Below are 27,804 nucleotides of genomic sequence, written 5' to 3' on the forward strand. Positions count from 1 at the left end.
CAAGAGGCTGTGTGTTACCAGCTACTGCCAATTAAGTGGCACCTACCAAGGCTGACATCATTTTAAGTACAGTCGCTGTTGAATGAGAAGCCTGTTCATTCAAAAATTCAACAGCTTGGTAACCTTAAAAATTACTGGGAATGATGCTCATTGTTGAGCCTTGCCTTGGAGGACAGGGTGCACATCAAAGTAAGGTAAGTGGTTTTGTGGCTTTGGGTCTCTTGGCAGCAAGAATAGCCCTCACTGTGCTGAGAGAGTGGCCATTATTCAACGGATCCCTCCATAAGCCAAATGGCGCTCACTCATCTCATGCACCTACTAGGAGGCCCCCAGAGTGTACCTGACAGTCCCCCCAAACAGTGGAGGGTTGCGCAGCAGAGGTGGGAAGAGATACTTAATTGACCACTTAAATAGTTCAGTTGGGGTCCAGATGGGTGGGCGATTCCCCACCTTTCCTGCCAGTGGCAAATGGCATGGTGGGGTGATGTTGTCAGGTCTGCCAACTGAAGTCTCCCTACATCATTGCACCTATCTTTGTAGTTAGCTGTAAAGCCAAAAACCAATTAAATTCTGGCCAGCATCTCTGCAATTGTGCTGCCAAATATATTCACTAGGTAAGAGTGAAGAGATAAAACATACTTTTATCCGAGCTGAAAGCTTTTTTAGGAAATAGCGATTTTAAAAAGTAGGGTTCAGCAGGGTTGTCTCCTTGGGTTATTAGAAGACCTTCCATTTTGAGAAGGTCTGTTGCTCCCATATTTTGCCACTATTTAAGATGTTCACACCCAAAGCATTACTTGCTACTCCAACTTGGAGTCAAGTTCATCTCACAGTTTAAATTCTGGAATTTGTTTTAGGAAGCTATACTTCGCTCAGCTGCGGAAGACTCCCTATCACAGTCGGATCTGCCTAGCACCACCTGGCTGCATTCTTAGTGCAGGACCCAATGGTCCAAATAAAGGATTTTTCTATGTTCCTGATGAGAAAGGTAGGTTAACAACGATAACAAATTGTATTTGTATAGAACCAGTAGCATAGTGATAAATGCATAGGCATTTCCTAAGAGCGTTATCAAAATAATTCGACACCACAGCACACAAGGAAATATTAGGGAATATAACCAAAAGCAAGGTGCAGTTTTTAAGGAGCTTTGTGGAGATACAGAGAGGTTTAGGAAGGGGATTCCTGAGCTTAAAACCTTGGCAGCTAAAGGCATGGCAGTGATGGAGAGATTAAAAGATACACAGGAGACCAGAATTGGAGGATTGGGAATATGTCAGAAGATTGTGGGATTGGAAGAGGTTATGGAGATAGGGAGGATCAAGACAATTTGTGATTGAAAACAAGGATGTGAATTTTGAAATCAAGGCATTGCTTAAATATTAGTACAAATCAGCAATGTTAGATGAATTGGAAGTGAGAGTTAGGACACAGGCAACAAGGTTTTGATTACCTCAAGTTTATGGAGAGTAGAACAGGGGAAGCAGGCCAGCCTTGACTAAACAGGGAAATCTAGAGATGACAAAGGCATGGGTAAAGGTTTCATAAGCCAGTTAGCTGAAGCAAATATCAAGTGATGTTATCAACATGGAAATATTGCAGTCTTAAAGACAATGCGTATGTGGTCAGGAGCATGACTTGGGGTCAAGTATGACACAATGCTTGCACACAGACTGGCCCATTCTCATTGGTGGAAGGGAGGGAAATAGAGTCAGTGGCCAAACTGAGTTTATGTTAGGAGCAAAGATAATATCTTTGAACTCAGTAATATCTAGTTGGTGTAAATTTCTGCTTATCAGCATTAGATGTTACCCAAGCTGTGTAACAATTTAGAAATCAGTGGCAGGTCAAGGGATGTGCTGTTAAGATCAAATGGTGTGTAGCATAAATGCACATTTGGAAACTGTTGTGTTGGAAACTGACGTTGTTAGTTTAAATGATTCACCAAGAGGCAACATGTAAGAAATATCAGAGTGCAAGGATAGATTTTTGAAAAACAGCAAGGCTCCTTGTCCTTTTTCATAAATAATTTAGCCCTCATGATACAAAGATCACCATTTCCTTAGTCTTCCCCTCCTGACACTTGATCCACTTGACCTACCTCATTCCACGGAACTAATCAGCAATGTCTCCTTTTTTTGGAGTGGAAAGTACTGTTTAAGAAAAACTTCCTGAACACAACTCAGATACTCTTCCACCTCTCTGCCCTAAACACCAGTAGCATCATTGTTTATATGAGAATAGAATGTTAGAAGTCCCTCATTTTCACTTCTCTATACTTCTTGCACTTCTACATTTCCCTGTACATTTGCTCCTCCATCTTTACCATTAGTTTGTGCCTGAAAGAATAAAACCAGTAGTGTAAAAGCACTACTGTTACTCTTTAACTTAAACCTACTAGTCTTTGACAGCTCCAGCTCATTTTCTAGTGTTGCGATATTTGCCTTAAGTAACATTACCTCCCAACGTCCTTTCCTGCCTTCCCTAATTTCCTAAGCAACTTGTACCCAAAAAAAATTCAGTAACTGGTGCTGCCCTTTGTTAAGCAAGGATTCTATTATCACCTAAAGAGAAATGAAGGTTTAACTGACTTGATTGGTTTTTGAAGAGGTAACAGGAAGAATTGATGAAGTTATGTGATTGATATTGTGTAAATGGACTTCTAAAATACATTTGATAAAGTGTCATATATTAGTTCTGTGAGCAAAGTTGATGAAAAGCCAAATGATGGCAGCACATCACCCCGTTTTGACTCTTCCTGTTTTCCAAATGGAATGAAAGAAAGGCAAGTATTACAGGAGATAAAAGTAGGTGGCGCAGCTATTACAATGGGTGCAGATTGGGAGGTGTCCTGAGTGAGTGAATAGGCAGCACAGATGGCATGCTGCTTAGTAGTGTTGGTAGTTGGGTGATGGGGAGTGAAGGAAGATATTGTATGCTATAGTAAGGGCAGTACAATATCATCTTGGGTAGATAGAACAGCAGAGATAGAGTGAATATGAGATATCAGAGAGAATATGGAAGTACGTACAGTGGAGGAGTGGACCTTTTTCCTACGCTGACCTTCTTCATTGACCTTCTTCCTACAGTGCTGGGCATTTCTCCAGAAGGCTGAGACTGCACTGACCTGGGTCACAAACTCAGGCCAGGCTGGCATGGTCTTATGTTGTGGCCTCCACAGCTGATCCTGGAGAAGGAGGAGGTCCCGTATTGGCACCACCCCATCAGCAGGACTTTCAGGACCCAGCCCACAAAGCAGGGTGCCAATTCGCCTGCCTGTCATGTCAGGGACAAATGTCAGGAACCATACAGGACAATTCTGGATTGTGCTTGTCTGAATGCACACTACAGGCTTTTAAAGATGGCATGGTGCAACCAATGCTGGTGAATTCCAAATATCCTCTGAGTGGCAGATGGAGAGTGTGGCAGGAGAATGTCACCATTGAATACAATGGCTAGTTCAGACTGACATTGCTAACATCCTAGGTTGAGGACTCAAGACCACAGGAAAAGGAACGGGAAGAGGAGAAACATGTTGTATAAATAGTAGTGATCAAAAAGAAGGAATTTGACTATCAGGAGAAACAAAGCCTATCAAAATGGTGCATAATTTATAAAAGGTGCTGATATCCTGGTGTAATGAAGTACTTTTACTGTGCTTTCTCAGTCTCGAATATTGAGGAGACTCCAACATTTGACTTCAATCCCTGCATGAACAATGGTTGTGGGAAGCCAGCAGTGCGTCCTCTAGTGGACACAGGTGCTATGGTCTTCGTTGTGTTTGGTATTCTGGGAGTGAATCGCACAAGAAAGCAAGATAATCATGTGATAGGCGATATGGTACGTAACTGGCTTTGCGTTATTTTATTTTCAAGTTGTGTTGTATTCTTCCTTTTCCAGAGATCTGTTACAAAGTTACCCTACCTAAGTATCACAAAGGCATGATATTGACTTCAAAACCTTGCATGTTAATTGTTCTTAAAGGATAAGACTCTGTTCGTGTTTCCCTAAAATGCCACTATGAAGTGCGTGTAAGTGATTCAGTGGATAACTCACCCTCTGTTTCTTATACTACCTCCCTTGATGGGAGATAGGAATTATAGACCAAGGAAAGGGCCTCTCCGTTTGCTTCTCAGTTCCTCCATTTTTCCAGTGCTTTCTGTTTTTATTTGCATGATCTTTTCTGATGTATCTCTTTAATGATCCATTTATGATCTTTTCCAATTCCAAATAATCACTTTTACTTCTGTAAAAAGTACCTGACCTTCCATGAGAACCCATCTGCAATTGAGCACTGATTATGCAAAGCAAACAGTACCATATGTACTAAACCCATAAAAGTTCTGCCATTTGAAAGGACAAGGACAGCAGTGAATGGGGACACAGTCATTTCTGAGCTCCAAAATCATGCATCATCCTGACTCAAGGATGTCACTTGTCACCAGGACGAAATCATGGAACTCACTAACAAAATGCCTTTATCACACTAAAGTGGACAAAAAAGGAGGTGCATTACCAACTTCTCAAGGGCAACTTGGAACAAGTTATAAATGCTGGCCTTGATAAACATACTCACATTCCTGAAGTCACATTCTTTTTAATTGTAGCAATGCCCTGCAAATACTAGTCCCTAAAAATTGCCAATAAAACACTGGGAATTGTCTCAACAAATTCCTGATTATTCATAAAAGAATTAGTTAGTCATTAAAAAGCCTTTGTACTTTTAGCCATTCAAGGGATGTATCATTGACAACAGCAGCATTTGATGGCCAAAATTATCTCATTTAAGAAAGTGATGGTGAGCTGTCTTCTTGAACCTCTGCAGCCCATGTGGTGCAGTGATAGCGAAGATATTGCAACATGGTTCCAAGTCGAGATGTGCCTGCAGGTTGGAGGGGATTATGCAGGTGGTGATACTCCCATCCATCTGTTACTCTTCTCTTAGATTGTCAAGGTGACATATTTTGAATGCACTGTCAAAAGAGGCTAATTTTTTGAAATTACTATGTTGTGAAGGTACTATGTTGTGCAGCCTCAGTAGTGGAGGGAATGAGTTCTTAAATCAGTGGATGGAGTGCCAATCTAGCCAGCTGCTTTGTGCTGGATGGTGTTTGCCTGGGTCCAAAGGGTCATTGAATATATGAAGACTGGATGAGATAAAATAAATTATGATGTTGAAATATGACTAATTTCTTTATTGTCCATTTTTGTCTCTCACTCTCTTTCTCTCCTAAAGGGCAGTGTCATCTACGATGAGAGTTTTGACTTATTCCAAGAAATTGGAAATCTGTGCAAGATTTGCAAAGCTATCAGCAGTAATTCGGAATTGGTGAAGCCAGGAGGTGCTCAGTGTTTGCCTTCAGGTGAGATAAGAACACACATATGAAGCCAAACTCAAACATTGCTAAAGTAATTTGGTTACAGCTTTTCTTGGCAGATAGCAAATCAAAAAGTGGCAGAAAGACAGAAACAGTTGACACAGAAGAAGGTTGTAATCATACAAATTGTCATGTAGGAAAAGACTACGTAGTCCATCAAATGTGCTCAACATTATGATGGCTGAAGACGTCATGCCTATAAGTTTTCTCATTCCCTCCTAAAACCCAAGTGCCCTTTGCCCTCACCCAATCACCACACCAACATGTCATTTTCTGCAGTACTTTGTAGACTGACCTTGTGGTCCTCTAATGAGTCACAATCTGAACTGACCTAAGCAGTGAAGCACACATCCCATGAATTAATTTTTAAAAAATGGAACACCCTTCTCAATGTGTCAGTGTTTGATCAGTTAGTAGCATACTTGTTCCTGAGTCAGACAGCTCTTGACTCTAATCTCAAACCAAAAATGGAAGGACAGAAATTTAGGCTGATACTCTAATGCAATTCTGGCAGTTTACAGCGCTATCAAATGATAAATAGCACATGGCTCCATCTGCCATTTCAGATGTATGAAAAAAATCCCACGGCATTTGTTCCAAGAACAATATTCATCCTTCAATCAACATTGCAAAAAACTATTTTCTTTTCATTCTTACATTGCTGTTTCTGGAATCTTGTGTGGAAATTGCTGTCACCTTTTCTATATTACAGTAGTAACTATACTTCAAAACTGCAACAGCGACATAATTGACTGCACAACATGCTTTTGGAAGTCTTGAGGTTGTGAAAGGCACTACATACATGCAATTATTTACTTTCTTTCATGCAAAATCTAAATTACGCTCAGAAATGTCATGAGAGATTTGCTAGTACTTTTATGAATTTGATTAATGAAGCCCTGTTCCTAATGGGCATGGCCCCTAGCATAGAACCTACTCTGACCTTACATTGATTGGTGTTGAATTAGCAAATTCAATGAGATAACACAGGATAGCTGGTGAAAAGAAAAATCACATTTGAGCGTTGAGCTCCACTGTTCAGAAGTTTGTGCTCAGATGCAGTTATTGAGCGAGCTGAATTTCACCCTGCATCTAATTTCTCTCTATTACCCAAGACTGCTTGATGGAGCTCTTGTGGCACAGTGATTGTGTCTCTACTTCTGGACTAAGAGGTCTGGGTTCAAAACCCAGCTGCTCCAGAGCTGTATGAAAGCATTTGTGAAGAGGTTGATTAAAAATATTTGAGACCGCCTAATGTTAATACTAGGTTTTTGAAAGAAGCCTCCTTTATGCCCCAACTAATAACATTCCTTGCCTCAGTGAGCGCCATACACCATTTGATTAGAATGTAAAATACTGTAAGTGAAAAGTAGAGAGGGTACCCAAAGAACAAAGGAACAAGACCCGGCCATTTAACTCCGCGAGCCTATTCCACCATTCAATGAGATCATGGTTGATCTGTGGCTGAACTCCACAGATCTGTCTTTGGCCCATATCTATAATACATTTGCTTAACTAAAAATTATCTATATCAGATTTAAAATTAACAACTGATCCAGCATCTACTTCCATTTGTGGAAGAGAGTTCCAAACATCCTTTATAGTATAATACAGTTCATCTCTCCTGAACAGTCTGGCCCTAATTCTCAGACTGTGCCCCTAGTTCGAGAATCCCCAACCAGTGGAATTAGTTTAATTTGACCTACCTAAAGTTGTCTTTTAAAATCTTGAAGACTTCAATCCGGTCACCCCTCAGCATTCTAAATTCTCGAGAAGACAGGCCTAATTTATGTAATCACTCCTCAAAAATTAACCCCCGAAGTCCAGGTATCATTCTTGTAAACCTACATTGTACTTCCCCCAAGGCCAATATATCCTTCCTAAGGTGTGGTGCCAAGATCTGCTCACTGTATTCCCAGTGGATTCTAACCAGGGTTTTGTATAACTGCAGCATAACCTCTGCATCCTTGTACTCCAATCCTCTAGATAAAAAAGCCATTAGCTTTATTGATTATTTTCTGCACCTGTTCGTGACATTTTAAAGATCTGTGTACCTGAACGCCAAGTCTCTTAATGATGGGATTAGTCATTCACGTGTTTTCAGAATTATCTGTTCTTCAAAAATTTCATCCTCAGTGAGGGATTTTGCTATAATTTCCAAAATGACAGTTTTTCTGTAATCCAAGTGATTACTGAAGACAGGACTCGAGATTGTGACATATTCTGCCTGATGTGACTGTACTTTGTTTTTCAAATTTAAAAACAGCAATTTGAAAAATGGAAATGGCTGTCTACTTATTTTAAAACTTAATAAACGGGTAAATATTTGAAACCACATCTATATTACAGTGGAAGATACACTTATGTCCTTCACAACTGGAAGAATGTACTCAAAATCCACTATTACTTGACACACACCTATATTAATCAAGTTCACATTCAGCACTAAAGTGAGTATAGATCCCCAAATGTATCAACAAAGACAATTAGATTACTTCTCTGGATGCACTTCTGCCACAAACAGGAACTGAGAGTACAACAGGATCTTGATCAGGTGGGTCAATGGGCCAAGGAGTGGCAGATGGAGTTTAATTTTGATAAATGTGAGATGCAGCATTTTGGAAAGGCAAATCAGGGCAAGACTTATACACTTAATGGCAAGGTCCTAGGGAGTGTTGCTGAACAAAGAGACCTTGGAACACATTTTCATAGTTCCTTGAAAGTGGAGTCTCAGATAGATAGGATGGTGAAGAAGGCATTTGGTACACTTACCTTTATCGGTCAGTGCATTGAATATAGGCGTTGGAAGGTCATGTTGCGGCTGTACAAGACATTGGTTAGGCCATTATTGGAATACTGTGTGCAATTCCGGTCTCCCTGCTGCAGGAAGGAAGTTGTGAAACTTGAAAGTGTTCAGAAAAAATTTACAAGGATGTTGCCAGAGTTGGAAGGTTTGAGCTACGGAGCGAGGCTGAAAAGGCACGGCTATTTTCGGAAGCTGAGTGGTGACCTTATAGGGGTTTATAAAATCATGAGGGGCATGGATAGAGTAAATAGACAAGGTTTTTTTCCCAAGGTGGGGGAGTCTCAAACTAGAGGGGATAGTTTTAAGGTGAGAGGGGAAAGATTTAAAAGGGACCTAAGGGGCAACTTTTTCATGCAGAGGGTGTTGTGTGTGTGGAATGAGCTGCCAGAGGAAGTGGTGGAAGCTGGTACAATTACAGCATTTAAAAGGCATCTGGATGGATATATATATGGGTTTAAAGGAATATGGGCCAAATGCTGGCAGATGGGTCTAGATTTATTTAGGATATCTGGTTGGCAAGGAGAATTGGACCAAAAGGTCTGTTTCCATGCTGTATATCTCTATGTCTCTATGATACGGAAGTTTAGTTACAGATGAGTGGGGGAGGGGGCACAGGATGGGAATGGTCTTTGTTTAAAAACAGAGAATTCCTCAAATAGGCTGATTACAGGAAACCTTTAAAAATAATGGCCCACAGTAACTTCAAGTCATTCAAGAGCCACTTTGAAGTAATGCATAAGAGAAGTGTTGCAGTTTCAGATAATATTTGTGGTGGTACAAAGTCAGAAATACTCTGAAGAGAGGTAGTTTATTCACCGACATCCAACAAGTTGTTCTGTACATAAAGCCATATAATCATCATATTTAGGAACAAAGCAATTTCCATGTATTGTCATCTGTACATGCATCTATATATTTAAGTATATGACTTACATTTAAATATTCATGTTAAAGTTGATCATTGTAAAAGTCAGCCCCATTACCTTTGGCCTAAAAATACATAAGTTTCCCCATATCTCACGTAAGAGTAGATTTTCAAGCTACTTTGTGATAATTAATTACTTACCAGCAATTGCTACAATTCATTAATTTAAAGGCACCTGTGGGAACCTTTAGATTTTTCCTCCACCAATTCTAGCATCAGGACCTAGGACACATGGGTACATCAGGGCCCAGCAATCAGAGCTCAGGGCTTTAGAGAGCCCACTAAGCTCAGGTCAGTGACATGCAGTGGGTCCAAGGACCCTAACTAAAAGCTGCACATGGGTCCAGCATTTCAGTGCTTCCCCCTGAACCAATCAACAAGGCTAAGTGTATCACATGATCTATCACAATACCTTCAGAAGGAATAACATGTACACATCTTAATTTAAAGGTAGCAGAATTGGTGAACAAACATCAGCAAAAAAAAGATAATACCACCCTTGTAATTATCCAATTCTTTGGCCTCATTAAAGAAGAAAAATAGTATTCCAAATTTAAGGCCTGTACCAAATGGTACTCAAGATTCATAAAAATGTGTGATTCAGTACTTATTCAAAAAATATTAATATTTCACAGTATATATCACTTGAAGTCAATAATAATCAATTATTAAATTTCATCAAATTTGGCATATTTTATCAAGTAAACAATGCAAGTTGTTTATGCACTGGAAGTATGAATGACACTGATAAATTTACACATGGCAGCAAATAATACCAAGACTAGCGATAAACACATCCTTTTAAAGATGACTGACTGCAAGAAAAATTTAGTTTATGGTGGTTCTGTCTTGTGTGGTACAATGACAAAGATTAAAGCCAACGGTGATATTCAAGCACAAATCTCTTCCCAAGAAAAATTTCAGAACGGCATTGTCATCCACATTCATGAGAAAGGTTGGATAGCTGAAAGTAGTTGAAAGAATGGATCAAAAAATGTAGAATGTGAAACCAGCAAGACAATCCAAAAAAATCTTGGACATGTACAAAACCCACCCTGTTCACAGTATGGTCAATGATGTGAAATCAGTCAACACTGACATTGCAGTTATTCCTGGCAGTCAGAGTAGTGTTGCTCAGGTCTTGGATATGTGTAAACAAAAACTTCCAAGGACAGAATCCAAAAGATGTGGAACAATTTAATGTTGGAAGGTGAAGAAACATTCACCAAAGGCCGAAATATGCGAGTACCTTCATTAGCAACATTGTGTCAACCGGTCATAGATGTGTGGTATGAATTTCATCCCAATAGTGTGAAAAGATTTCTGCAATGTGGAATATTAAATGCACTTTTCACAACCTCATCCAAATAATTACTTCTGAATATAGTTAGAGAAAAGCTACAGAAAGCTGCAATACCAAGGGACTTGGTAGTTCTTGTGCACAAAACACAGACAGTTAGCACACAGGACCAGCAAAAAACCAGGAAGGCTAACGGAATGTTGGCTATTATTTCAAGAGGGTTGGAGTATTAGAGTAGAGAAGTCTTACTGCATCTGCGCAAAGTGCAAGTGAGACCACATCTGCAGTACTGAGAGCAGTTTTGGTCTCTTATTTAAGGAAAGATATCATTTTAAAGGAGGACCTTCAGAGAAGGTTCACTAGGATAATGCCTGGAATGGAGGATTATGTTATAAGCAAAAGCTAAACATGTTGGAACTGGAGTTTAGAAGAATGAGAGGTAATCTCATCGGAACAAGTAGGATTCTTAAAGGGCTTAACATGGTAAATATTGGGAGGATAGTTCCCTTCATGGGAGAGTCTAGAATTAGAGGGCATTGTCTCAGAATAAAGGGGTGTTAATTTAAGACTGAGATGTGGAGAAGTTTCTTCTCCCAAAGAGTTGTGAGTCTTTCGAACTTGTTGCCACTATGAGCTGTGGAGGTTGATGTCTTGTGTACATTTAAAGCTTAGATAGATAGATTCTTGATCAGTAAGGGAATCAAGGGTCCTGGATAAAACTCAGGAATGTGGATTAGAGGAATGTTGGATCAGCTATGATCCTATTGAATAGAAGACCAGGCTCAAGGGGCCAAAATGTCAACTGCTGTTCCTGTTTCTTATGGTCTTCCCGTCTTAATATCTAATTTCGGAAACAAAGCAGCCAATTTGTATACAGCAAGGCTCCACAATCAATAATGCATAAATAACCAAATGAGCTGTTTAAATTACATTGAGACATATAAATATTGAACAGGATATAAGGAGAACACCCCTGCTGAGCTATAAAATATTGCCATGGGATCGTTTCATATAATATGACATGTGGACATATGGATACAGTTTACGGTTTGTAAATTGATAGTATAAATTATTGAGCCATATGTGTGGCTCTTAAAAGAGCTCCAGAATAACAGATGTGATTTTTTTGCAGTTTTATATCCCTCATCCATTGTCAGTATTCCATTTTATCAATGTTCAGTATTTCAATTTCTGAAGTTGTTGTAAACAGTTTTCCTTTCAATATCACATTGTAATGAGGCCTCTGCATCCTTAGCTATTTTTTACGTGGGTTGATGAAGGTTGATACATGTGTCAGAATCAAAGGTTTACAGGAAAGCCAAAATAATCATGAAGCAGGATCAGAAAGGCTAAGCCCATGTTTCCTGACAACAAACTGACAGTTGTCAATTATTTATTAGCCTAAATCCTTCTTGTTTCATCTTCCAAAAGTTTTAAATCTCATTAATGTCCCCATTCCGTTAGCTTGTTTTGCACTCTAGTGATCTACCACACAGAATTGCCAACTCTCCAGGTTTGCCCTGGGTTCTCCAGAAATTAATTTATCTCCAGGAAAATATTTAAATGTTTTTAAATTTTCTTTGAAAGCTGTAGTTGTTTGGTTATAGAAATATTGGAAATAGAAAAATGCTGACTATACTTTCTCTTCCTTTGTACAAAAGATCGATACTGCATAGAACTGCCAAGACCAGAGGATCTCCTTGACTAATTCCAGTTACCTGGCCTGTGTTTTGGTGGGAGGGGCAGGTGTGGGTATGGCTTGGACATCCATCAAGAATTTCCTAGATATTTCCCACAAATTAGTCTAAGCTTTTTTTTTATCTATTTCTTTGTTTTTCACAGGAGATCAAGATAGGTGGGCAGACAGGTAGTGTTGAGGAGGCTGGGAGCCTGCAGAAGGTCTTGCACATGCTAGAAGAGTGGGCAAAGAAGTGACAGATGGAATATAATGTGGGAAAATGTGAGGCTATGCACTTTGGTAGGAAGAATAGAGCTGTAGACTATTCCAAGTTCAAGATTCTCTTAAGGTTAACATGGCAGGTTCAGTTGGCAGCTGGAAGGTAAATGCAGTGTTAGCATTCATTTTGAGAGGATTAGAATACAACAGCAGTGATGTACCTGCTGGGGCTGTTAGCGCTCAGGTCAGAATATTTGGAATATGTAAGCAGTTTTTAGCCCTGTATCTGAGGAAGGGTGTGCTAGCCTTGAAACAGGTCCAAAGAAGGTTACAAGAATTCTCCTGGGCATTAAGGTGTCATTTAAGGAGTAGTTGAGGACTCTGGTTCTGTACTCGATGGAGTTTAGAAGGTTGGGGAGTGTATCTCATTGTTACTTACTGAATACAGAGGGGTCTGAATAGAGTAGAGATGGAGAAGATGTTTCCACTAGTAGCGAGACTAGGACCCAAGGCACAGCCTTAGAGTGAAGGGATGACCCTTTAGAACGGAGATGAGGAGAGACATTTCTTCAGGCAGAGGGTAGTTAGTCTGTGGAATTCATTACCACAGGTCTGTGGAAGCCAAGTCATTGAGTGTATTTAAGACAGAGATAGGTTCTTGATTAGCAAAGGGATGAAAGATTATGGGGAGAAGACAGGAGAATGGGTTGAGAAACATATCAACCATAATTGAATGGCCGGGCAGACTCAATGAGCCAAGTGGCCTGATTCTGCTCCTATATCTTATGGTCTTAAGATTACAGGTGAGTTGGAGTGTGTATGTTGTGATACCTAAAGTAGCATATTTAGTGAAACAGGCTAGATGGACCAAAGGATCATTTTCTGCCTGAATTTTGTGTAGTAATAGATTAGAGGGCCTTGACACCAGTTGAAGCTGCTAGCACTGCCCACATTCTTTCTATGCCCCCTACAGTGGCTCAGTGACTAACATCAGTAAACTCTTCACAGACAAGGATTTAAAGCTGGAACATACACTTTTGTTGGGATGAGAATACCTAGTTAGGTAAAGCATCTGGTCTGTACTCAGCTCCTGTCTTTTAGAGTCATAAAGCCATACAGCACAGAAACAGATCCTTCGGTGCAACTTGTCTATGCTGACAGACATCCCAATCTGACCTAGCCCCATTGGCCAGTATTTGGGCCATATCCCTCTGAACCCTTCCTATTCATATACCTATCCAGAGGCTTTTTAAATGTTGTAATTGTACCTGTCTCTACCACTTCCTCTGGTAGCTCATTTCATACAGACACCACCCTCTGCGTGAAAAAGTGTCCCCTCAGGTCATTTTTAAATCTTTCCACTCTAACCTTAAAACTATGCTCTCTAGTTTTAGACTTCCCCACCCTAGGAAAAAGACCTTGGCTATTCACCCTATCCATGCCACTCATGATTTTATAAACCTGTACAAGGCCACCCTTTAGCCTCCGACACCCTAGGGAAAAAAGCCCCAGTCTATTCAGCCTCTCCCTTTAATTCAAATCCTCCAGCCCCAGCAACATCCTTAGAAATCCTTTCTGCACCCTCTCAAGTTTAACAACATCCTTCCTATAGAAGGGCGACCAGAATTGCACACAGTATTCTAAAAGTGGCCTAACCAATATCCTGTAGACCGATAACATGACATCCCAACTCTTATACTCAGTGCACTGATCAATGGCAGTATGTCAAAAGGCTTCTTCACCACCCTGTCCACCTGCAACTCCACTTTCAAGGAACAATGCACCTGCACCCCTAGGTTTCTTAAGTCCTGCCCTGGTTTGCGTTATCAAAATGCAACACCTCACATTTACCGAAGTTAAACTCCATCTGCCACTCCTCGGCCCATTAACCCATCTGATCAAGGTCTTCATCACTGTCCACTACACCAACTATTTTGGAGTCATCTGCAAACTTACTAACCGTACCTCCTATATTCAAATCCAAATCATTTATATAAAAGATGAAAAGCAGTGGACCCAGCACCAATCCTTGTGGCACACAGCTGGTCACAAGCAACCCTCTACCACCACCCTCTGTCTCCTACCTTCAAGCCAATTTTGTATCCACTCGGCTAGCTCCTGTTGGATCCCATTCGATCTAACCTTACTGAGCAATCTACCATGCGGAAGCTTGTCAATCACTGCTGAAGCCCATATATAGATTTTATTTTTGTCTTTCTATCATATGCCAACTTGGGAATGCTTGTAAGTAATTTTAAGTTCTTTTTATTTCCTAGGTTACAGCGTTTCAACTTTCGTGCAAATGTTGCACCCAGAGTGTAAGAGTATTCCAGAGCCTAACTTGCTTCCCGGACAACTGTCTCATGGTGCTGTTGGAGTAAAAGATGGCAAAGTCCAATGGATTTCAATGGCCTTTGAATCTGTAAGCTTTCAAAATAAGAATATAAAGAAATTTATTAGCATCGTGATTGCATTTTTTAAAATATCCCAAAAGCTGCTCACACAAAACAAGTTGCCTTTGTGTCCTGCAGTGGCATTTTTGCAGGAAAAGCAACAGCCAGCTCCCATCAACTATTGTTATCAATGTAGCACAAACGGCGATACAACAAATAATTAGTTTCCATGTTTTTAGTGTTCCTGTGTGGCGTCTGTCAGATCAAGTGCTATTCACCTACATTAATGATTTAGATGAGGAAGCTAAGTATCTCCAAGTTTTCAGATGATACATAGCTGGGTGGGAGGATCTGCTGTGAGTATGATGAAGAGAAGCTTTATTGTGATTTGGACAAGTTAAGTAAGTGGACAAATGTGCTGCAGATAAAATATCATCTGGGTACATATGAGGTTTTCTATTTTGGCAGCAAAACAGGAAGCCCGATTATCGTCTGAATAGCAATAGATTGGGAAAGGGAGATATGCAATGAGACCTGGGTATCCTTGTACACCACTTGTTGAAAGTAGATGTGCAGGTACAGCAGCAGTGAAGAAGGCAAATGGTATGTTTTAGTCTGAGTATGTTGATTGGCCTTTATAGTGAGAGGATTCGAGTACAAGAGCAGGGATGTCTTTCTGCAACTGTGTAGTGAATATAACTTCAGGAACAGGAGAAAAAAAATACTTTACTTTGAAAAGAAGTAAAGCTGGCCAAAATTCATTAAGATGAAAAAGTTCAAGGATATTGTTTTAGGTGAACAGATGGTTGGGCTTATTGTGTGCAGTCTTGGTCACCTTCTCTGAGAAAGGATATTATGGCTATTGAGAGAGTGCAAAGAAGGTTTACCAGACTGATTCCTGGAATGGCGGATCTGATGTATGGGGAAAGACTGGATCTGTTTGAACAATGAGGGAGATCTCATATAAACCTGTAAAATTCTAACAGGGTTAAACAGGGGAGATACAGGACTGATGTTCTCAATCACCAGGAAGTCCAGAGCCAAGAGTCTAAGGATCCAGGGAAAGCTTTTTAGGACAGAGATGAGGAGAAATTTCTTCACCCCAAAGAGAGTTGTGAGCCTGTGGAATTCTCTGCCACAGGAAACTTTTGAGGCCAAAACACTGAAGACTTTCAAAAAAGATGTAGATATACTTCTTAGGACTAAGGAATCAAAGGATATGGGCTGAAAGCAGGAACAGGGAACTAAATTGGATGAACAGCCATTATCATAGTTAATGGCAGTGCAGGCAGGAAAGGCCTAATGGCTGCTCCAAACTCTGGATTTCCATGTTTCTAAGAGTAGGACTGCTTTCCACTCTCGACCGAAGGCAGAACCTGAATCACAAATCCCAGGAGACGGGACATCTATGTGGCTGGAACATGCTGCTCAATCTGCAAGAAAGTATCAACAGCATCTATTTAAAACACTAACGTTGTGGAATTGCACCAACTGGGCAAACAAGCCTAATGAAACACCAAAATGATGTTTTTTTTTAATTACCCTGCACCATTTTGCCTTTACACTCTAAAAATTTTGTTGCTGTTTTGTAGGGCATATTGGGTCTCAACCCAACCTCTTAATGCCCTAATGATATCTACCTATGTAACTCAATGACCATGAACTTCTTTATCAGAACCATAAAAACCATAGAAATGATACAGCACAGAAGAGGGCCATTCGGCCCATTTTGTCCATGCTGACCCAAATTATGCTACTTAATTACCAATTCCTGCCAACTGGAAATAATTTTTCATCGTGTACCCTTTCAAACCTCCAATTTGTAATTTTAGTATATATTCTCTTTGACTTACTTTGCTCTCTGGAAACACTAATGCCATACTTACGAATATCTCATTGTTGCTATAACTTCACACCCATAATATCTTTCATTATTATTTATGTTGCAACTTTTCTACGGCTTCAATATCCTTTCAATAATGGAATAGCCAAAATAATACATGGCAAAGTAATCCTGACAGTGGAAAACTGTTGCAATTTTATATGGCTTACTTAAACATTCATTTAAAATCCCAAAAAAAAAAGGATACACTTGCTTGTGCTCAAATAAACTGCACAAAGTGACAATGTCAAGTCTCAATGAATACATAACGGTGGTGACGTAGGACCAAGCTCAAGATCAGTTTCTCTGACCAAACTCCAAAGGAAGAACTCGTACAAATGAATCTAGGAAACTAAGACAACTACAGGATCTGTTTATTGTTTACTCTAGCTTGATATTGAATTACCGTTAATTCATCCTTTTTTAATATAGAAGAAGAAACATAAATTAAAATACAATCAATCCAGGATTCTGAATTTTAATTGGGTCTGGAACACACAACACAAGTCTACAACAGTACAAATGCTCTTGAGCAAGTTACTACCTCAAAGACAGGTTTCACCTAGAACTAAGAGAGTGGGCAGTAATCAGCCACTACTTCTACATTACGTCCACCTCATAACACTAAAACAGATTATCTGGTCAAAGTAGTTTGTTGGAGCTTTAATTTCCTACACCACACCAGTGACTATACTTCAAAAGTACTTGATTGGCTACAAAACACGATGGTACATCTCAAGGTTGTTAATACATTTTGGCCACTTTTACTTCTTTTGCAAAATAAAGTCTCTTTTTTTTCTGTTTCTAAAGCTATATTCATCATAAAGCAAAGGTCTCTACCAATGCTAATTGATACTTAGCCACTGAAATGTGCTACCATCAGTCTTAGCATCCCTGTGCTGGTATAGGAAAAATCAACAAAGCTTCTGTTTCCAATAGCCAGTCAATTCTCTTGTTGAAGTGTATAAATGTGTTGTCACTGAGTATCTCTCCTTCAGACATTAGTTCTCACTTTGTATCACTCAGGAAATCTCATCCATTAGAGACAAAAAAACTGCAGATGCTGGAATCCAAGGTAGACAAACAGGAGGCTGGAAGAACACAGCAAGCCAGGCAGCATGTGGAGGAAAGGAACAGTCAACGTTTCGGGTATTCCCCTTCTTCAGGACTGGATGTGGGGGTAGGGGGAGCTGCAGATAAAGAGGTTGGGGGGAGGGGTGGAGGCAGAATGATGGTGATAGGTGGACATTGGTGTTAGGTACAACCTGGTTGGTCGATGGGAGGAATGAATCTGGTTGGTAGCTGCACTCATCGTCTCCTGCCCTACCGATCTCAGCTCTTCCTACCTCGACTCCATTCTCTCCTCCTTGGTTGAAGCACTCCCCACCTACATCCAAGACACAAACCACACCCTCCACCTCTTTGGTAACTTCAAGTTCTAGGGCCCACAGCACTTTATCTTCACTATTGATGTTCAATCCCAATACGTGACCATACCCTGCAAGGACGGCCTACAAGCCCTCACATTATTTCCTCTCCAACAGACCCATCCAGATTCCCGCCCCCCCCCCCCCCCCCCCCAACAACCAATACCCCGCTTCGACTCACCAAACCGGTCCTCACCCCCAATAACTTTTCTTTCAATTCTTCCCACTTTCTCCGAAACTAGGGGTTGCCATGAGCATGCGCATCGGCCCTAGCAACGCCTGCCTGTTTGTCAGTTATGTCAAACAGTCCCTCTTCAGTACATACACCAGTACTGTTCTCCAACTCTTCCGCTGTTACATCGATGACTGCATCGGTCCTGCATCCTGCACCCAGGCTGAATTGGAGCAGTTCATCGACTTCACTACACTTTCCACCCTGCCCTCAAATTCACTCAGTCTCTCTCAGACACTTCCCTCCCCTTTCTTGACCTTTCCGTTTCCAACACTGGTGACAGTTTACAGACAGACATTTACTGCAAACCCACAGACTCCCATAGCTACCTAGACTACACCTCCTCCCACCCTGTATCCTGCAAAAACTCCATCCCGTTTTCCCAATTCCTCCATCTCCATCATATCTGCTCGGACGAGGAGATGTTCCACTGCCAAGCATCCTAGATGTCAGCCTTTTTCAAACAATGCTCTTCCCCCTGCCCCGTCATCCAGACAGCCCTCCATTATGCCTCCTCCATTCCCCGCTCCACTGCTCTAAATCAACACACCCCCCCAAACATAATAAAGATAGGGTCCCCTTTGTCTTCACTTTCAACCCCATCAGTCTCCACATCCAATGTATCATCCTCAAACACTTCAACCAACTCCAATTAGACCTCACCATTCAGAACATTTTCCACTCCCCATCCCTCTCTGCCTTACACAAGCACCATCCCTTCGCCACTCTTTAGTTCGTGCCACACTCCCCACCAACCACTCCAACCCACCTGGTATCTTCCCCTATAACAGTAAAAGATGCAACATCTGTCCACACACTACCTCCCTCACCTCCATTCATGGCCCTAAACAGCCCTTTCAAGTGAGACAGAGCTTCACCTGAATCTCCTCCAACCTTGTCTATTGCATCCGGTGCTCCCAATGTGGTCATCTCTACGTCGGTGAGACCAAACGTAAGTCTAGGTGACTGTTTCGCTGAGCATCTCCGCGTAGCCCATAATTGCCAAACTAACCTCCCTGTCACCGCCCATTTCAACTCCCCGCCCACTTCCCCTCTGACATGTCCATCCTCGGCCTCTTCCAGTATCATAGCGACTCGGAACGCAAATTTGAAGAACAACACCTTATCTTCTGTCTAGGCACCATACAACCCAGAGAGGACTCAATATTGAGTTCTTCAATTTCAAATAACCTTCCCGCCATCCCCAGCTTCCCGTCCAGCCCCACCCCAGCCACCAATTGGATTCATCCCTCCTGTCGACCAACCAGTTCATACCTACCACCAGTGTCCATTTATCACCACCATTCTGCCTCCACCCCTCTACCCCACTTTATCTGCAGCTCCCCCTACCCTCACAACCTGTTCTGAAGAAGGGTAATATCCAAAACGTTGACTGCTCCTTTCCTCCAGATGCTGCCTGGCTTGCCGTGTTCTTCTAATCTCCTCCATTAGTTTTCCACCACATGTGGAAACCAGTGAGAACTAAGTGTACTGCAAGCCAACTGTTAGTGCCACACTCATTTAGGAGTCAACCATTTTACTGATTCAGGAACTACATGTGCAAAAAGTGCAGCACATTTTAACTGGTATGCAGTTTGTTATGAGATGTCATTTCTTGCTTAAGGCAGATCGGGGAATTAATTTTTGCAGAAGACACCATCTTAAGCAAAAATGCACCCAAAAACAAAAGAAAAACCCAACATTTTTCCCAACAGAGTGAAGGAATATTGGAGGAAAAAGTGATGTTTTCTTTATGTCTCTGATGCCATCTGCTGCGCAAGACAGTTTTCTTCAACAAACCAAAAATACGGATGAAAACCAAATGAACATCACCCTACAAGGAATCATGCTAAGACTAATGGAATTTATTCCAGTTGGGTCCATTTGTAATTTCAAAGTATGTCATTCAACAAAAGCTGAACTATTTAGGGATAATTTTGTTTAGTGAACAAAAAAAATGAGGGATTGCCAACCCATAGAAAGATTCCAAAAATGTCCTGATTTGTTTCACATACAGTGAAGCACCTTGAAGTATGGAATCTACTTTCTATATAGGCAACCTCAGCATTCAGTTTACCCATGGCATGATTCCACAGACAAAGAGTCATGTAGGACCACATCGTGGTCATGGTTCATAGAAAAATATTTGTCAAGAAACCAGGAAATTACAGTACTTAATATATTTGTAATTCAAACAAATGTGCCAAACTAGGGCAAACATGGAAATGGGATGAATGAGATCCAACCAACAATGTTTTTTTTTTGAGGATTATTAAGGAATTTGACAGAGGAGAGTAAGAAAACCTAAACAATTTAGTAAAGATTCCAGAATCAAGGGATCAAATAATTAAAATTCAAAACATAAGTTGATGATGGTATATCCCACAAAAATGTTTTGCATTATATTTTAGGCAGAAATATGATTTAATTGATACAATATGTGATTGAAGGTATTTTAATCCCCTTTGTTATCTCCTTGATTCTTCACAGACAACCTATAAAGGAAAGTCCTCATTTCAGACATATGCAGACTACTTGAAATGGGAGAACTACCTTCAAGAGCAGCTACATCAGTTTTCAGAACAATCGTCACTACGTCATGGATTCCAGACTTGTGAGCACTGGAAACAGATTTTCATGGAAATAATAGGCAAGTCACAGGAAGATCAGTGTATTGATTGATGAGATAAGATACAATTGCCTGAAGTTTTCAAATGATAGTTTATTTCAAACGTATTGCTATTGGGATTAAAATAGCACTGATCAGAAGATCCAGATTGCACAATAGATACCACTGAAAGAGCTATTTCCAGGGGATTAATTTCAGGTATTGCTATATAAAAGGAGCAGGAGTGGGCCAATCAGCCTCTTTTTTTTCTCAAATGAGAAAATAAATAACATTGGTTTGTGCTAAATAACATTCCTAGTAATTTGTACTGATTGATATTTTACAATGGCATCGACATAACTAGATCCTTAGTAATCTGTTTCAGATCCAGATGAAATGGGAGTTGGTCAATACAGATATAATGTCATTGTCCTCTGATTGACACAGAGTATATATGTACGACTTTGCCTAAATTTAGTTTTTGGCCCTTTTTCAAAGGAAACTGGCTGTAAATTATCCTTAGTTTGTTTTTGGGTCCATTGATTTTCTGTGACATGCAGCAGTTCCCTTTTTCCAGGCTTTAATCATCATTGGGTCAAAATCCTGGTATTCCTGAATTATGAGCACTATGCGAGTATCCTCACCATACTGACTATATCAGTTGTAGTCGCCAAAGTCCCAGAGGACCGTAGGGCTGCTGTCTCATTAGAGAGAGATGATTCTAGTGGTGAATTTCACTTGAGAGTCATCACGCCTCAGGTCAAGAAGACAGGACCTTCACAGTGATCTCATCCAGTGTGGAAATTGAATCTGTACTTTGGCATCACTCATAGCACATCAGCTGTTCAGCCAACTGAGCTAACCAACTCACTGAAGAAGAATGCTCATCAACATCTTCTCTTGACCAATTGGGAATGGGCATTTTTTAATGTGTTCATGGAATGTGGGTGTCGCTGGCTAGGCCAACATTTATTGTCTATCCCTAAGTGGCCTGGAGAAGGCAGTGTTGAGCTGTCTTCTTAAATCACTGCAGTTCTTGGGTGTAGGGACACCCACAATCCTGACAGGAAGGGAGCTCCATGATTTTTACCCAATGACTGAAAAGGAATGGCAATATAGTTCCAAAGAAGGTGGTGTGTGGTTTGGAGGGGAGCTTGCTGGTGGTCATGTTCTTATGCATCTGCAGCTCTTTTCCTTCAAGGAGAAAGAGTTCATGGGTTTGGAAGGTACTGCTGGAGGAGCTTTAGTGAGTTACTGCAATGTATCTTCTAGATGGTACACACCACTGCCCTGTGTATCAGTAGTCAAGGGAGTAAATGTTGGAGGTGGTGATGGGATGCCAATCAAGTAGGCTGCTTTCTCCTGGATGATGTCAAGCTTCTTGAGTGATGTAGAAGTACACTTATCAGTGCAGTACTCACCAGGCAAGTGGAGAGTATCCCACCATACTCTTGACTTATACCTTATAAATGTTGGACAAGCAATTGGGAGTCAGCGGGTGAGTTCCTCATTACAAAATTTCTTGCTTCTGCCCTGTTCTTGTAGCCACAATATTTATATTGTTGGACCAGCTTTTTTTTTCCATTCCTGAGATGTGTATGTCACTGGCTGAACTGGCTCTTATTGCCCATCTCTAACTTCCTAAAGGACAGTTAGGGACTGAATTCCGGACTTTGTCTCTGCGACAGTGAAGGAACCACAATGTTTTTCCAAGTTATGATTGAGCGAATGCCATTGATGAAACAGCTGAAAAATGTTGGGCCCATGACTTTGTCCTGAGAAACTAGGGCTCCTGTGGCACCGAGATAGTTGTCCCTACCTCTGAACCAGGCGGCCCAAGTACAAGTCCCACCTGTTCTAGAGGTGTGTAATAGCATCTGTAAACAGGTTGATTAGAAAATCAAATCTATCCTGAGAAATTCCTGCACTGATGTCCTGGGCTGAGGTAATTGATCTCCAACAAGTGCAACCATCTCCCTATGTGCTAAGTATGACTCCATCCAACAGAGAGATTTCCCTCAATTCCTTTGTCCAAAGTTTTGCCAGAATTCTTTAAAGCTGTACTCTGTCAAATGCAGCCATGATGTCAAGGGCTGTCACACTCAGCTAAACCCTGGAACTCAGTTCTTTTGACCATGTTTGCAATAAAGTCAGGACCCGAGTGGCCCTAGCGTAACACAAACTGAGTGTCAGTGAGTAGGTTATTCTTTTACATGTACCGCTTGCTGTTAATGTCATTTACTAAGTATGATCTCTTCTGTAACTTTGCTGATGATTGAAAGTAAGCTGATAATGAGATAATTGATCAGGTTAGATTTGTACTGCATTTTTACACAGGATACACCTGGGCAATTTTCCACATTATCAAATGTATGCTACATTAGAACAGCTTCACCTGGTGGCTCATATTGTCCTGGACCATAAATATTTGGTACTGTTGCAGGAATGTTGTCAGGGCCCATAGCCACTGGACCATCCAGTGGCTTCATATTATGATCTTTATATCATGCGAAATGAATCAAATTGGTTGAAGTCTGGCATTTATGACACCGGGGACCTCAGGAGGAGGCCAAGATGGATCTACTCGGCACTTCTGGCTAAAAATAGATGGAAATATTTGTCTTCTCTTTTGCACTGATATGCTGGACTCCCCGATCTTTGGGATGGGGATATTTATGGAGCCTGCACCTCCTGTTAGTTGTTTAATTGTCCACCACTGTTCACAACTGGATTTGGCAGGACTGTAGAGCTTCGATTTGATCTATCGATTGCAGGTTGATGTAACGCTGTCAGTGTATTGTAGTTTCTGAATTGTAGTTTCACCAAGCTAACACCTCATTTTTAGTTATGCTTGGTGCTGCTCCTAGTATGCCTTCCTGCACTTCATTGAACTGGACCATAGGTTACAGATTGTGATGAATACAATTCTGCTGCTAATGGCCCACACCACCTCTTTTAACATGGTGTTAGTGTCACAGCGGATAATTACAGGGTATCCTCAATGTAAAGATGGGACTTAATCTTTACAAAGAATGTGCTGTAGTCATTCTTAACGATACTGTCATGAATAGATGCATCTGTGACAGGTAGGTTAGAAAGGTCAAGGCAGGTAAATTTTTACCTCTTTTTGGTTCTCTCACATCTTCCATAGACCCACTCCAGTAGCTATATCATTTAAGACTCAGCCAGCTCAGCAAACAGCATTTTTTGTTGACCTCAGTCCTATGTATTTTCCATTTAGGTTATGTATCATTAAAGAAACAAGTCAATGTAAATACCATTGCATGTTAACACCAAAACACAAAATACTAAATGATATGACATTGTTGTTGCTACAAGTAAATGTCTTGCTGTGGACAATAATACCAGGAGATTGCTGGTGGATATCAACAAAGAGCAATACCTGGTATTAAGTTAAGGAGGTTTGCATCTGTTAATTAACATACTGAAGCTTCAGTCTCACAATTCATGATAAAATAACTGAATCACTGTTGTTCATCTATGGTTTCATATTCCATTATCCTTTGAAATGACTCGGGAAACATTATATCATCTTATCCCTCTCTGCAGGTGTTCAGAGTGCAATGTATAGTTTGATTCTCTCCCTGGTAATCTGTATTGCTGCAGTCGCTATTTTCACCACCCATGTTCTACTCCTTTTACCAGTCCTGCTGACCATCCTAGGTAAGAAAACCACTGATTGTGTCATCCTACCCATTAGTACACAGTTTGTAAATGCAACAGGATTTGAAAACTTGTGGATAATTGGGCAAATTGACTTTTAATGGCTTGCATTTTGCTTTCCAGTAACACCTTAAGATAGCAGCAAAGTAAACATATACAATGAAAATTTACAGGAATGTTTATTTAATCGTATTGACTACACTATATCAAAAGTAATATATTGAGTCAACTCAAGGACACAGAATACATTGCATCAATGCAAGTTCTTTTCCATTTCTTGAATATTCACAAAATGCATTAATTACTTTCTAGAAGTTCTAATCTAATTTTTGTTATTAATTGATTCGATAACACATGCACTAATCTAGAAAACCGGCAATGGAAATAACATCCACCCCCATTCTCCACTAAACCAAACCTGACAATAGGTAAGTGCACTGAATGTGCATTAAGACATATGCTTGTTGCTTAAGCTGTGTGTATGCCCAACAATCTTTCACTCATGTTGCAGAGTTAATTATAATTGCATGAAGGTCTAAAGAGAGGTGCAAAAACTCTGAATTTTATTTTAGGGAGTTTTTGAGCATGCACCCTTGAAAATATTTATTACTCAATTTAGAAATGCAATCTTTCAACCATCCAAACTTTCCAATTATGCTAGCATCATCTTCATCTACCCCCTTAATTAAAACCACCACTTTCCTTCTCCACAGTCAGAACAAGATTTATGTTGGCACTGTCCTTCCTTGACCCAATCTAGTGTTTGCAGTGGTACTTGACTTCCTTCCAGAGCCTATATGTGATGTAATCAATATCCTTCTCTCCTGCTGTCAGTGTTCCCAGTTTCTACCTTTCCTCTCCCTGTCAGTTCTATCTCATGAAGCTCTGAAACCGAGCCCTTTTGTTTTTGTCGTTGTAAGTTGAAGTGATTTATTGTTAGAATAAACAGTAGGTAGGATTTCTTGACGTTACAAGAATTCCTATCCACACAATATAACTGCATTCAGTCACTTTTGGCTGGTGTAGATGTTCCCCATCAAGGACTTAAGAACCATTCCTCTAAAACTCTTGAATGTCTATGTCATAATCCAGTTACTTTATGTATTGTAAGGACTCTTTTTTTTTACTTTTGTGTTTTGTGAAGTGTGGACTATTTTAAAACCAGTGTTTTACAGCTGTTTATACAAGAGTAATTGAAGTTTAGTTAGTAGACAAACTAGAGCCGAGGGGTTCTATGGAGGTTCAATGTATTCAGATGGAGGTCTGATTAGCAACAAGAAGTTGACTGCTGTATCACCTAGTCACCAGTTATCAATGACAAAGACATTTTGCCTGCCAACAACTATGTAATTGGTTGTCTAGTAACTGAACAACTTGAAGCTAGGATCAACATATGGAGCAAAAAAAGGTCTCCACTAGCCAGGAGCTTGCTCTCCATTCTCTGCGGTAAACCACTTTAACCCAGTTTATTTTTTCTTCAGCAGTTGCTGTAAGCTGTGATTTTAAATGATAAGTTAGAGACCTTTTTTTAAGTGAACTAGACACTGTGTCTCTTGCAAACCAGTGAATGCACTTGAAAAAGACAAGCCTAAAAGAAGCCTTCTAATCAGGGAGAACTAACTCAACAAATATTGTGAATTAGGACTACTGGACTGCTTTTTTCAGTTTTCCTTCAATCCCTGTATCTCCTGCCTATGTCTCTAAAGCCCGACACCGATAAAAGTTCAAGATATTAAAGGTTGTCAAAAATTAGAGCGGTCCAACAACCTTAAAGAGACTGCTGAACTGAAAGCCTAGCTATTAACTGTCATATAACACTGAGGCCTTGAAGACTGATAAACAAAGGCTACAGCAGATTTCCAAAAGAAACCTGTACAGAGGTAGCCCAGTGTTCTTACTCAATTATTATGAAAATAGTCAGAGTTCAAAGATCATTGAACATTACCATCTGAAGAAATTGTTCCGCCACAATAAATGAATGATAGCCTTACAGATGGAAAAAAATGTCTTGAAAGCAAGAACAAAACTCTCCAATGTTGCAGAAGGCTATCAGAGAGAAGCAAGTCCTTGCTAAGGATTAAGATTACATGCAGGATAAGCATGAATGTTTGAAAAGAAAATGCATGAGGAAGTCACCCAAATTGTCATCCAGCCTACAGACTACAATGGTATGCAGGAACATTTTATATATACTGATCCAGAAATTTATTTCTTCACTGACAATGATGCACTGCTATCTTCTAATAGAGTTTCAGAAATATTCATGTCTGCAGAGAAGCTGCCATCCCACTCCACCCCGAGCCCTCTCTCCTACACAATGACAATGTGTCCTCCAAGGCAACTCAGAATGCTGTCAGATTAATGTGTCAGGTGGAGGAGAGGGGATGTGGGAGTAAAGACTTAAATGTTCATGGGATACCATAAAGGAACTTAGGGTGATGTAGACCAAAGGATTAATTATAACTATACGAAGAGTTACTAAATGTGCAAAAATAGCTAATGTCATTGTGCTTTCAGATTAAGTGGAATATATCTGTAAGGTTCCAGCAGTATATCTTCTCATATCATGCTTTGTAAAATGTTATATTTAATAAAGCCTATTAATGGTTACTCATAGGAATGCAAACTTCATGTTACCACAGAGGCAGCCATTTATAACATTTAATTTAATTGATATAGTATTTGAGGCTAACTTCAGCTAGCCCATAGTCTCCCAACATTTTATTTTGACTTCTCCCTATCTCTGAAGTCTCCTCCAGTCCTATAATTACACATCACCCCGCCCATTTCTTCACCCAACATTGGCTTCTATCACTAGATCTTCTCTTGTTCCTGTAAGACCATCGTTAAAACCAGACGGAGGCTCCTAACAATTATTTTTTGGCCTAGCATCTATTTTTCTTTTCTCTGCTGAACATCAGTGAAGGATTTTTTTGTGTGTTAAGGGTGCTACCTAAGTACAAGTTTTGAAATACTCTCCTATTCATGGATTTCTGAAATGTAAACAATTGACAGTTGAAGGTAGAGCAGACTAACTGATAAATGGCTAGAAATGCTTATGACTATAGAAAATTTGCTGAAATTAAATGCTGAAATGAATCAGCAGAGAATATTGTCAATCTAATGTGACTTCATCTCAAGAGTCCATATGTATCCCCACAATAGACATCACCACAGGGATACCACCAAATGATGTGGTGGCATCAGGAACTCATCTTTGTGATTATTGTCGAATCAGAGATAGTAGGAACTGCAGAACCCCCCAATGCAAG

General features: G+C 40.3%; 1 protein-coding gene across 1 annotated transcript in view; it reads left to right on the plus strand.

Annotated features, from left to right (window-relative positions):
• disp3 (dispatched RND transporter family member 3) overlaps positions 1 to 27,804 on the plus strand; it is a 186,959-nt gene that overhangs the window by 146,312 nt on the left and 12,843 nt on the right. The window contains exons 13-18 of the mRNA XM_048615185.1: positions 858 to 988; positions 3,668 to 3,840; positions 5,237 to 5,363; positions 14,583 to 14,728; positions 20,731 to 20,890; positions 24,419 to 24,532. Of these exons, the coding sequence (XP_048471142.1) occupies positions 858 to 988; positions 3,668 to 3,840; positions 5,237 to 5,363; positions 14,583 to 14,728; positions 20,731 to 20,890; positions 24,419 to 24,532 (851 nt within the window). The remainder of the gene's footprint in view (positions 1 to 857; positions 989 to 3,667; positions 3,841 to 5,236; positions 5,364 to 14,582; positions 14,729 to 20,730; positions 20,891 to 24,418; positions 24,533 to 27,804) is intronic.

The sequence above is a fragment of the Rhincodon typus genome, chromosome 31 (genome assembly GCF_021869965.1).
Source record: "Rhincodon typus isolate 14 chromosome 31, sRhiTyp1.1, whole genome shotgun sequence".
Taxonomy (NCBI): Eukaryota; Metazoa; Chordata; class Chondrichthyes; order Orectolobiformes; family Rhincodontidae; genus Rhincodon; species Rhincodon typus.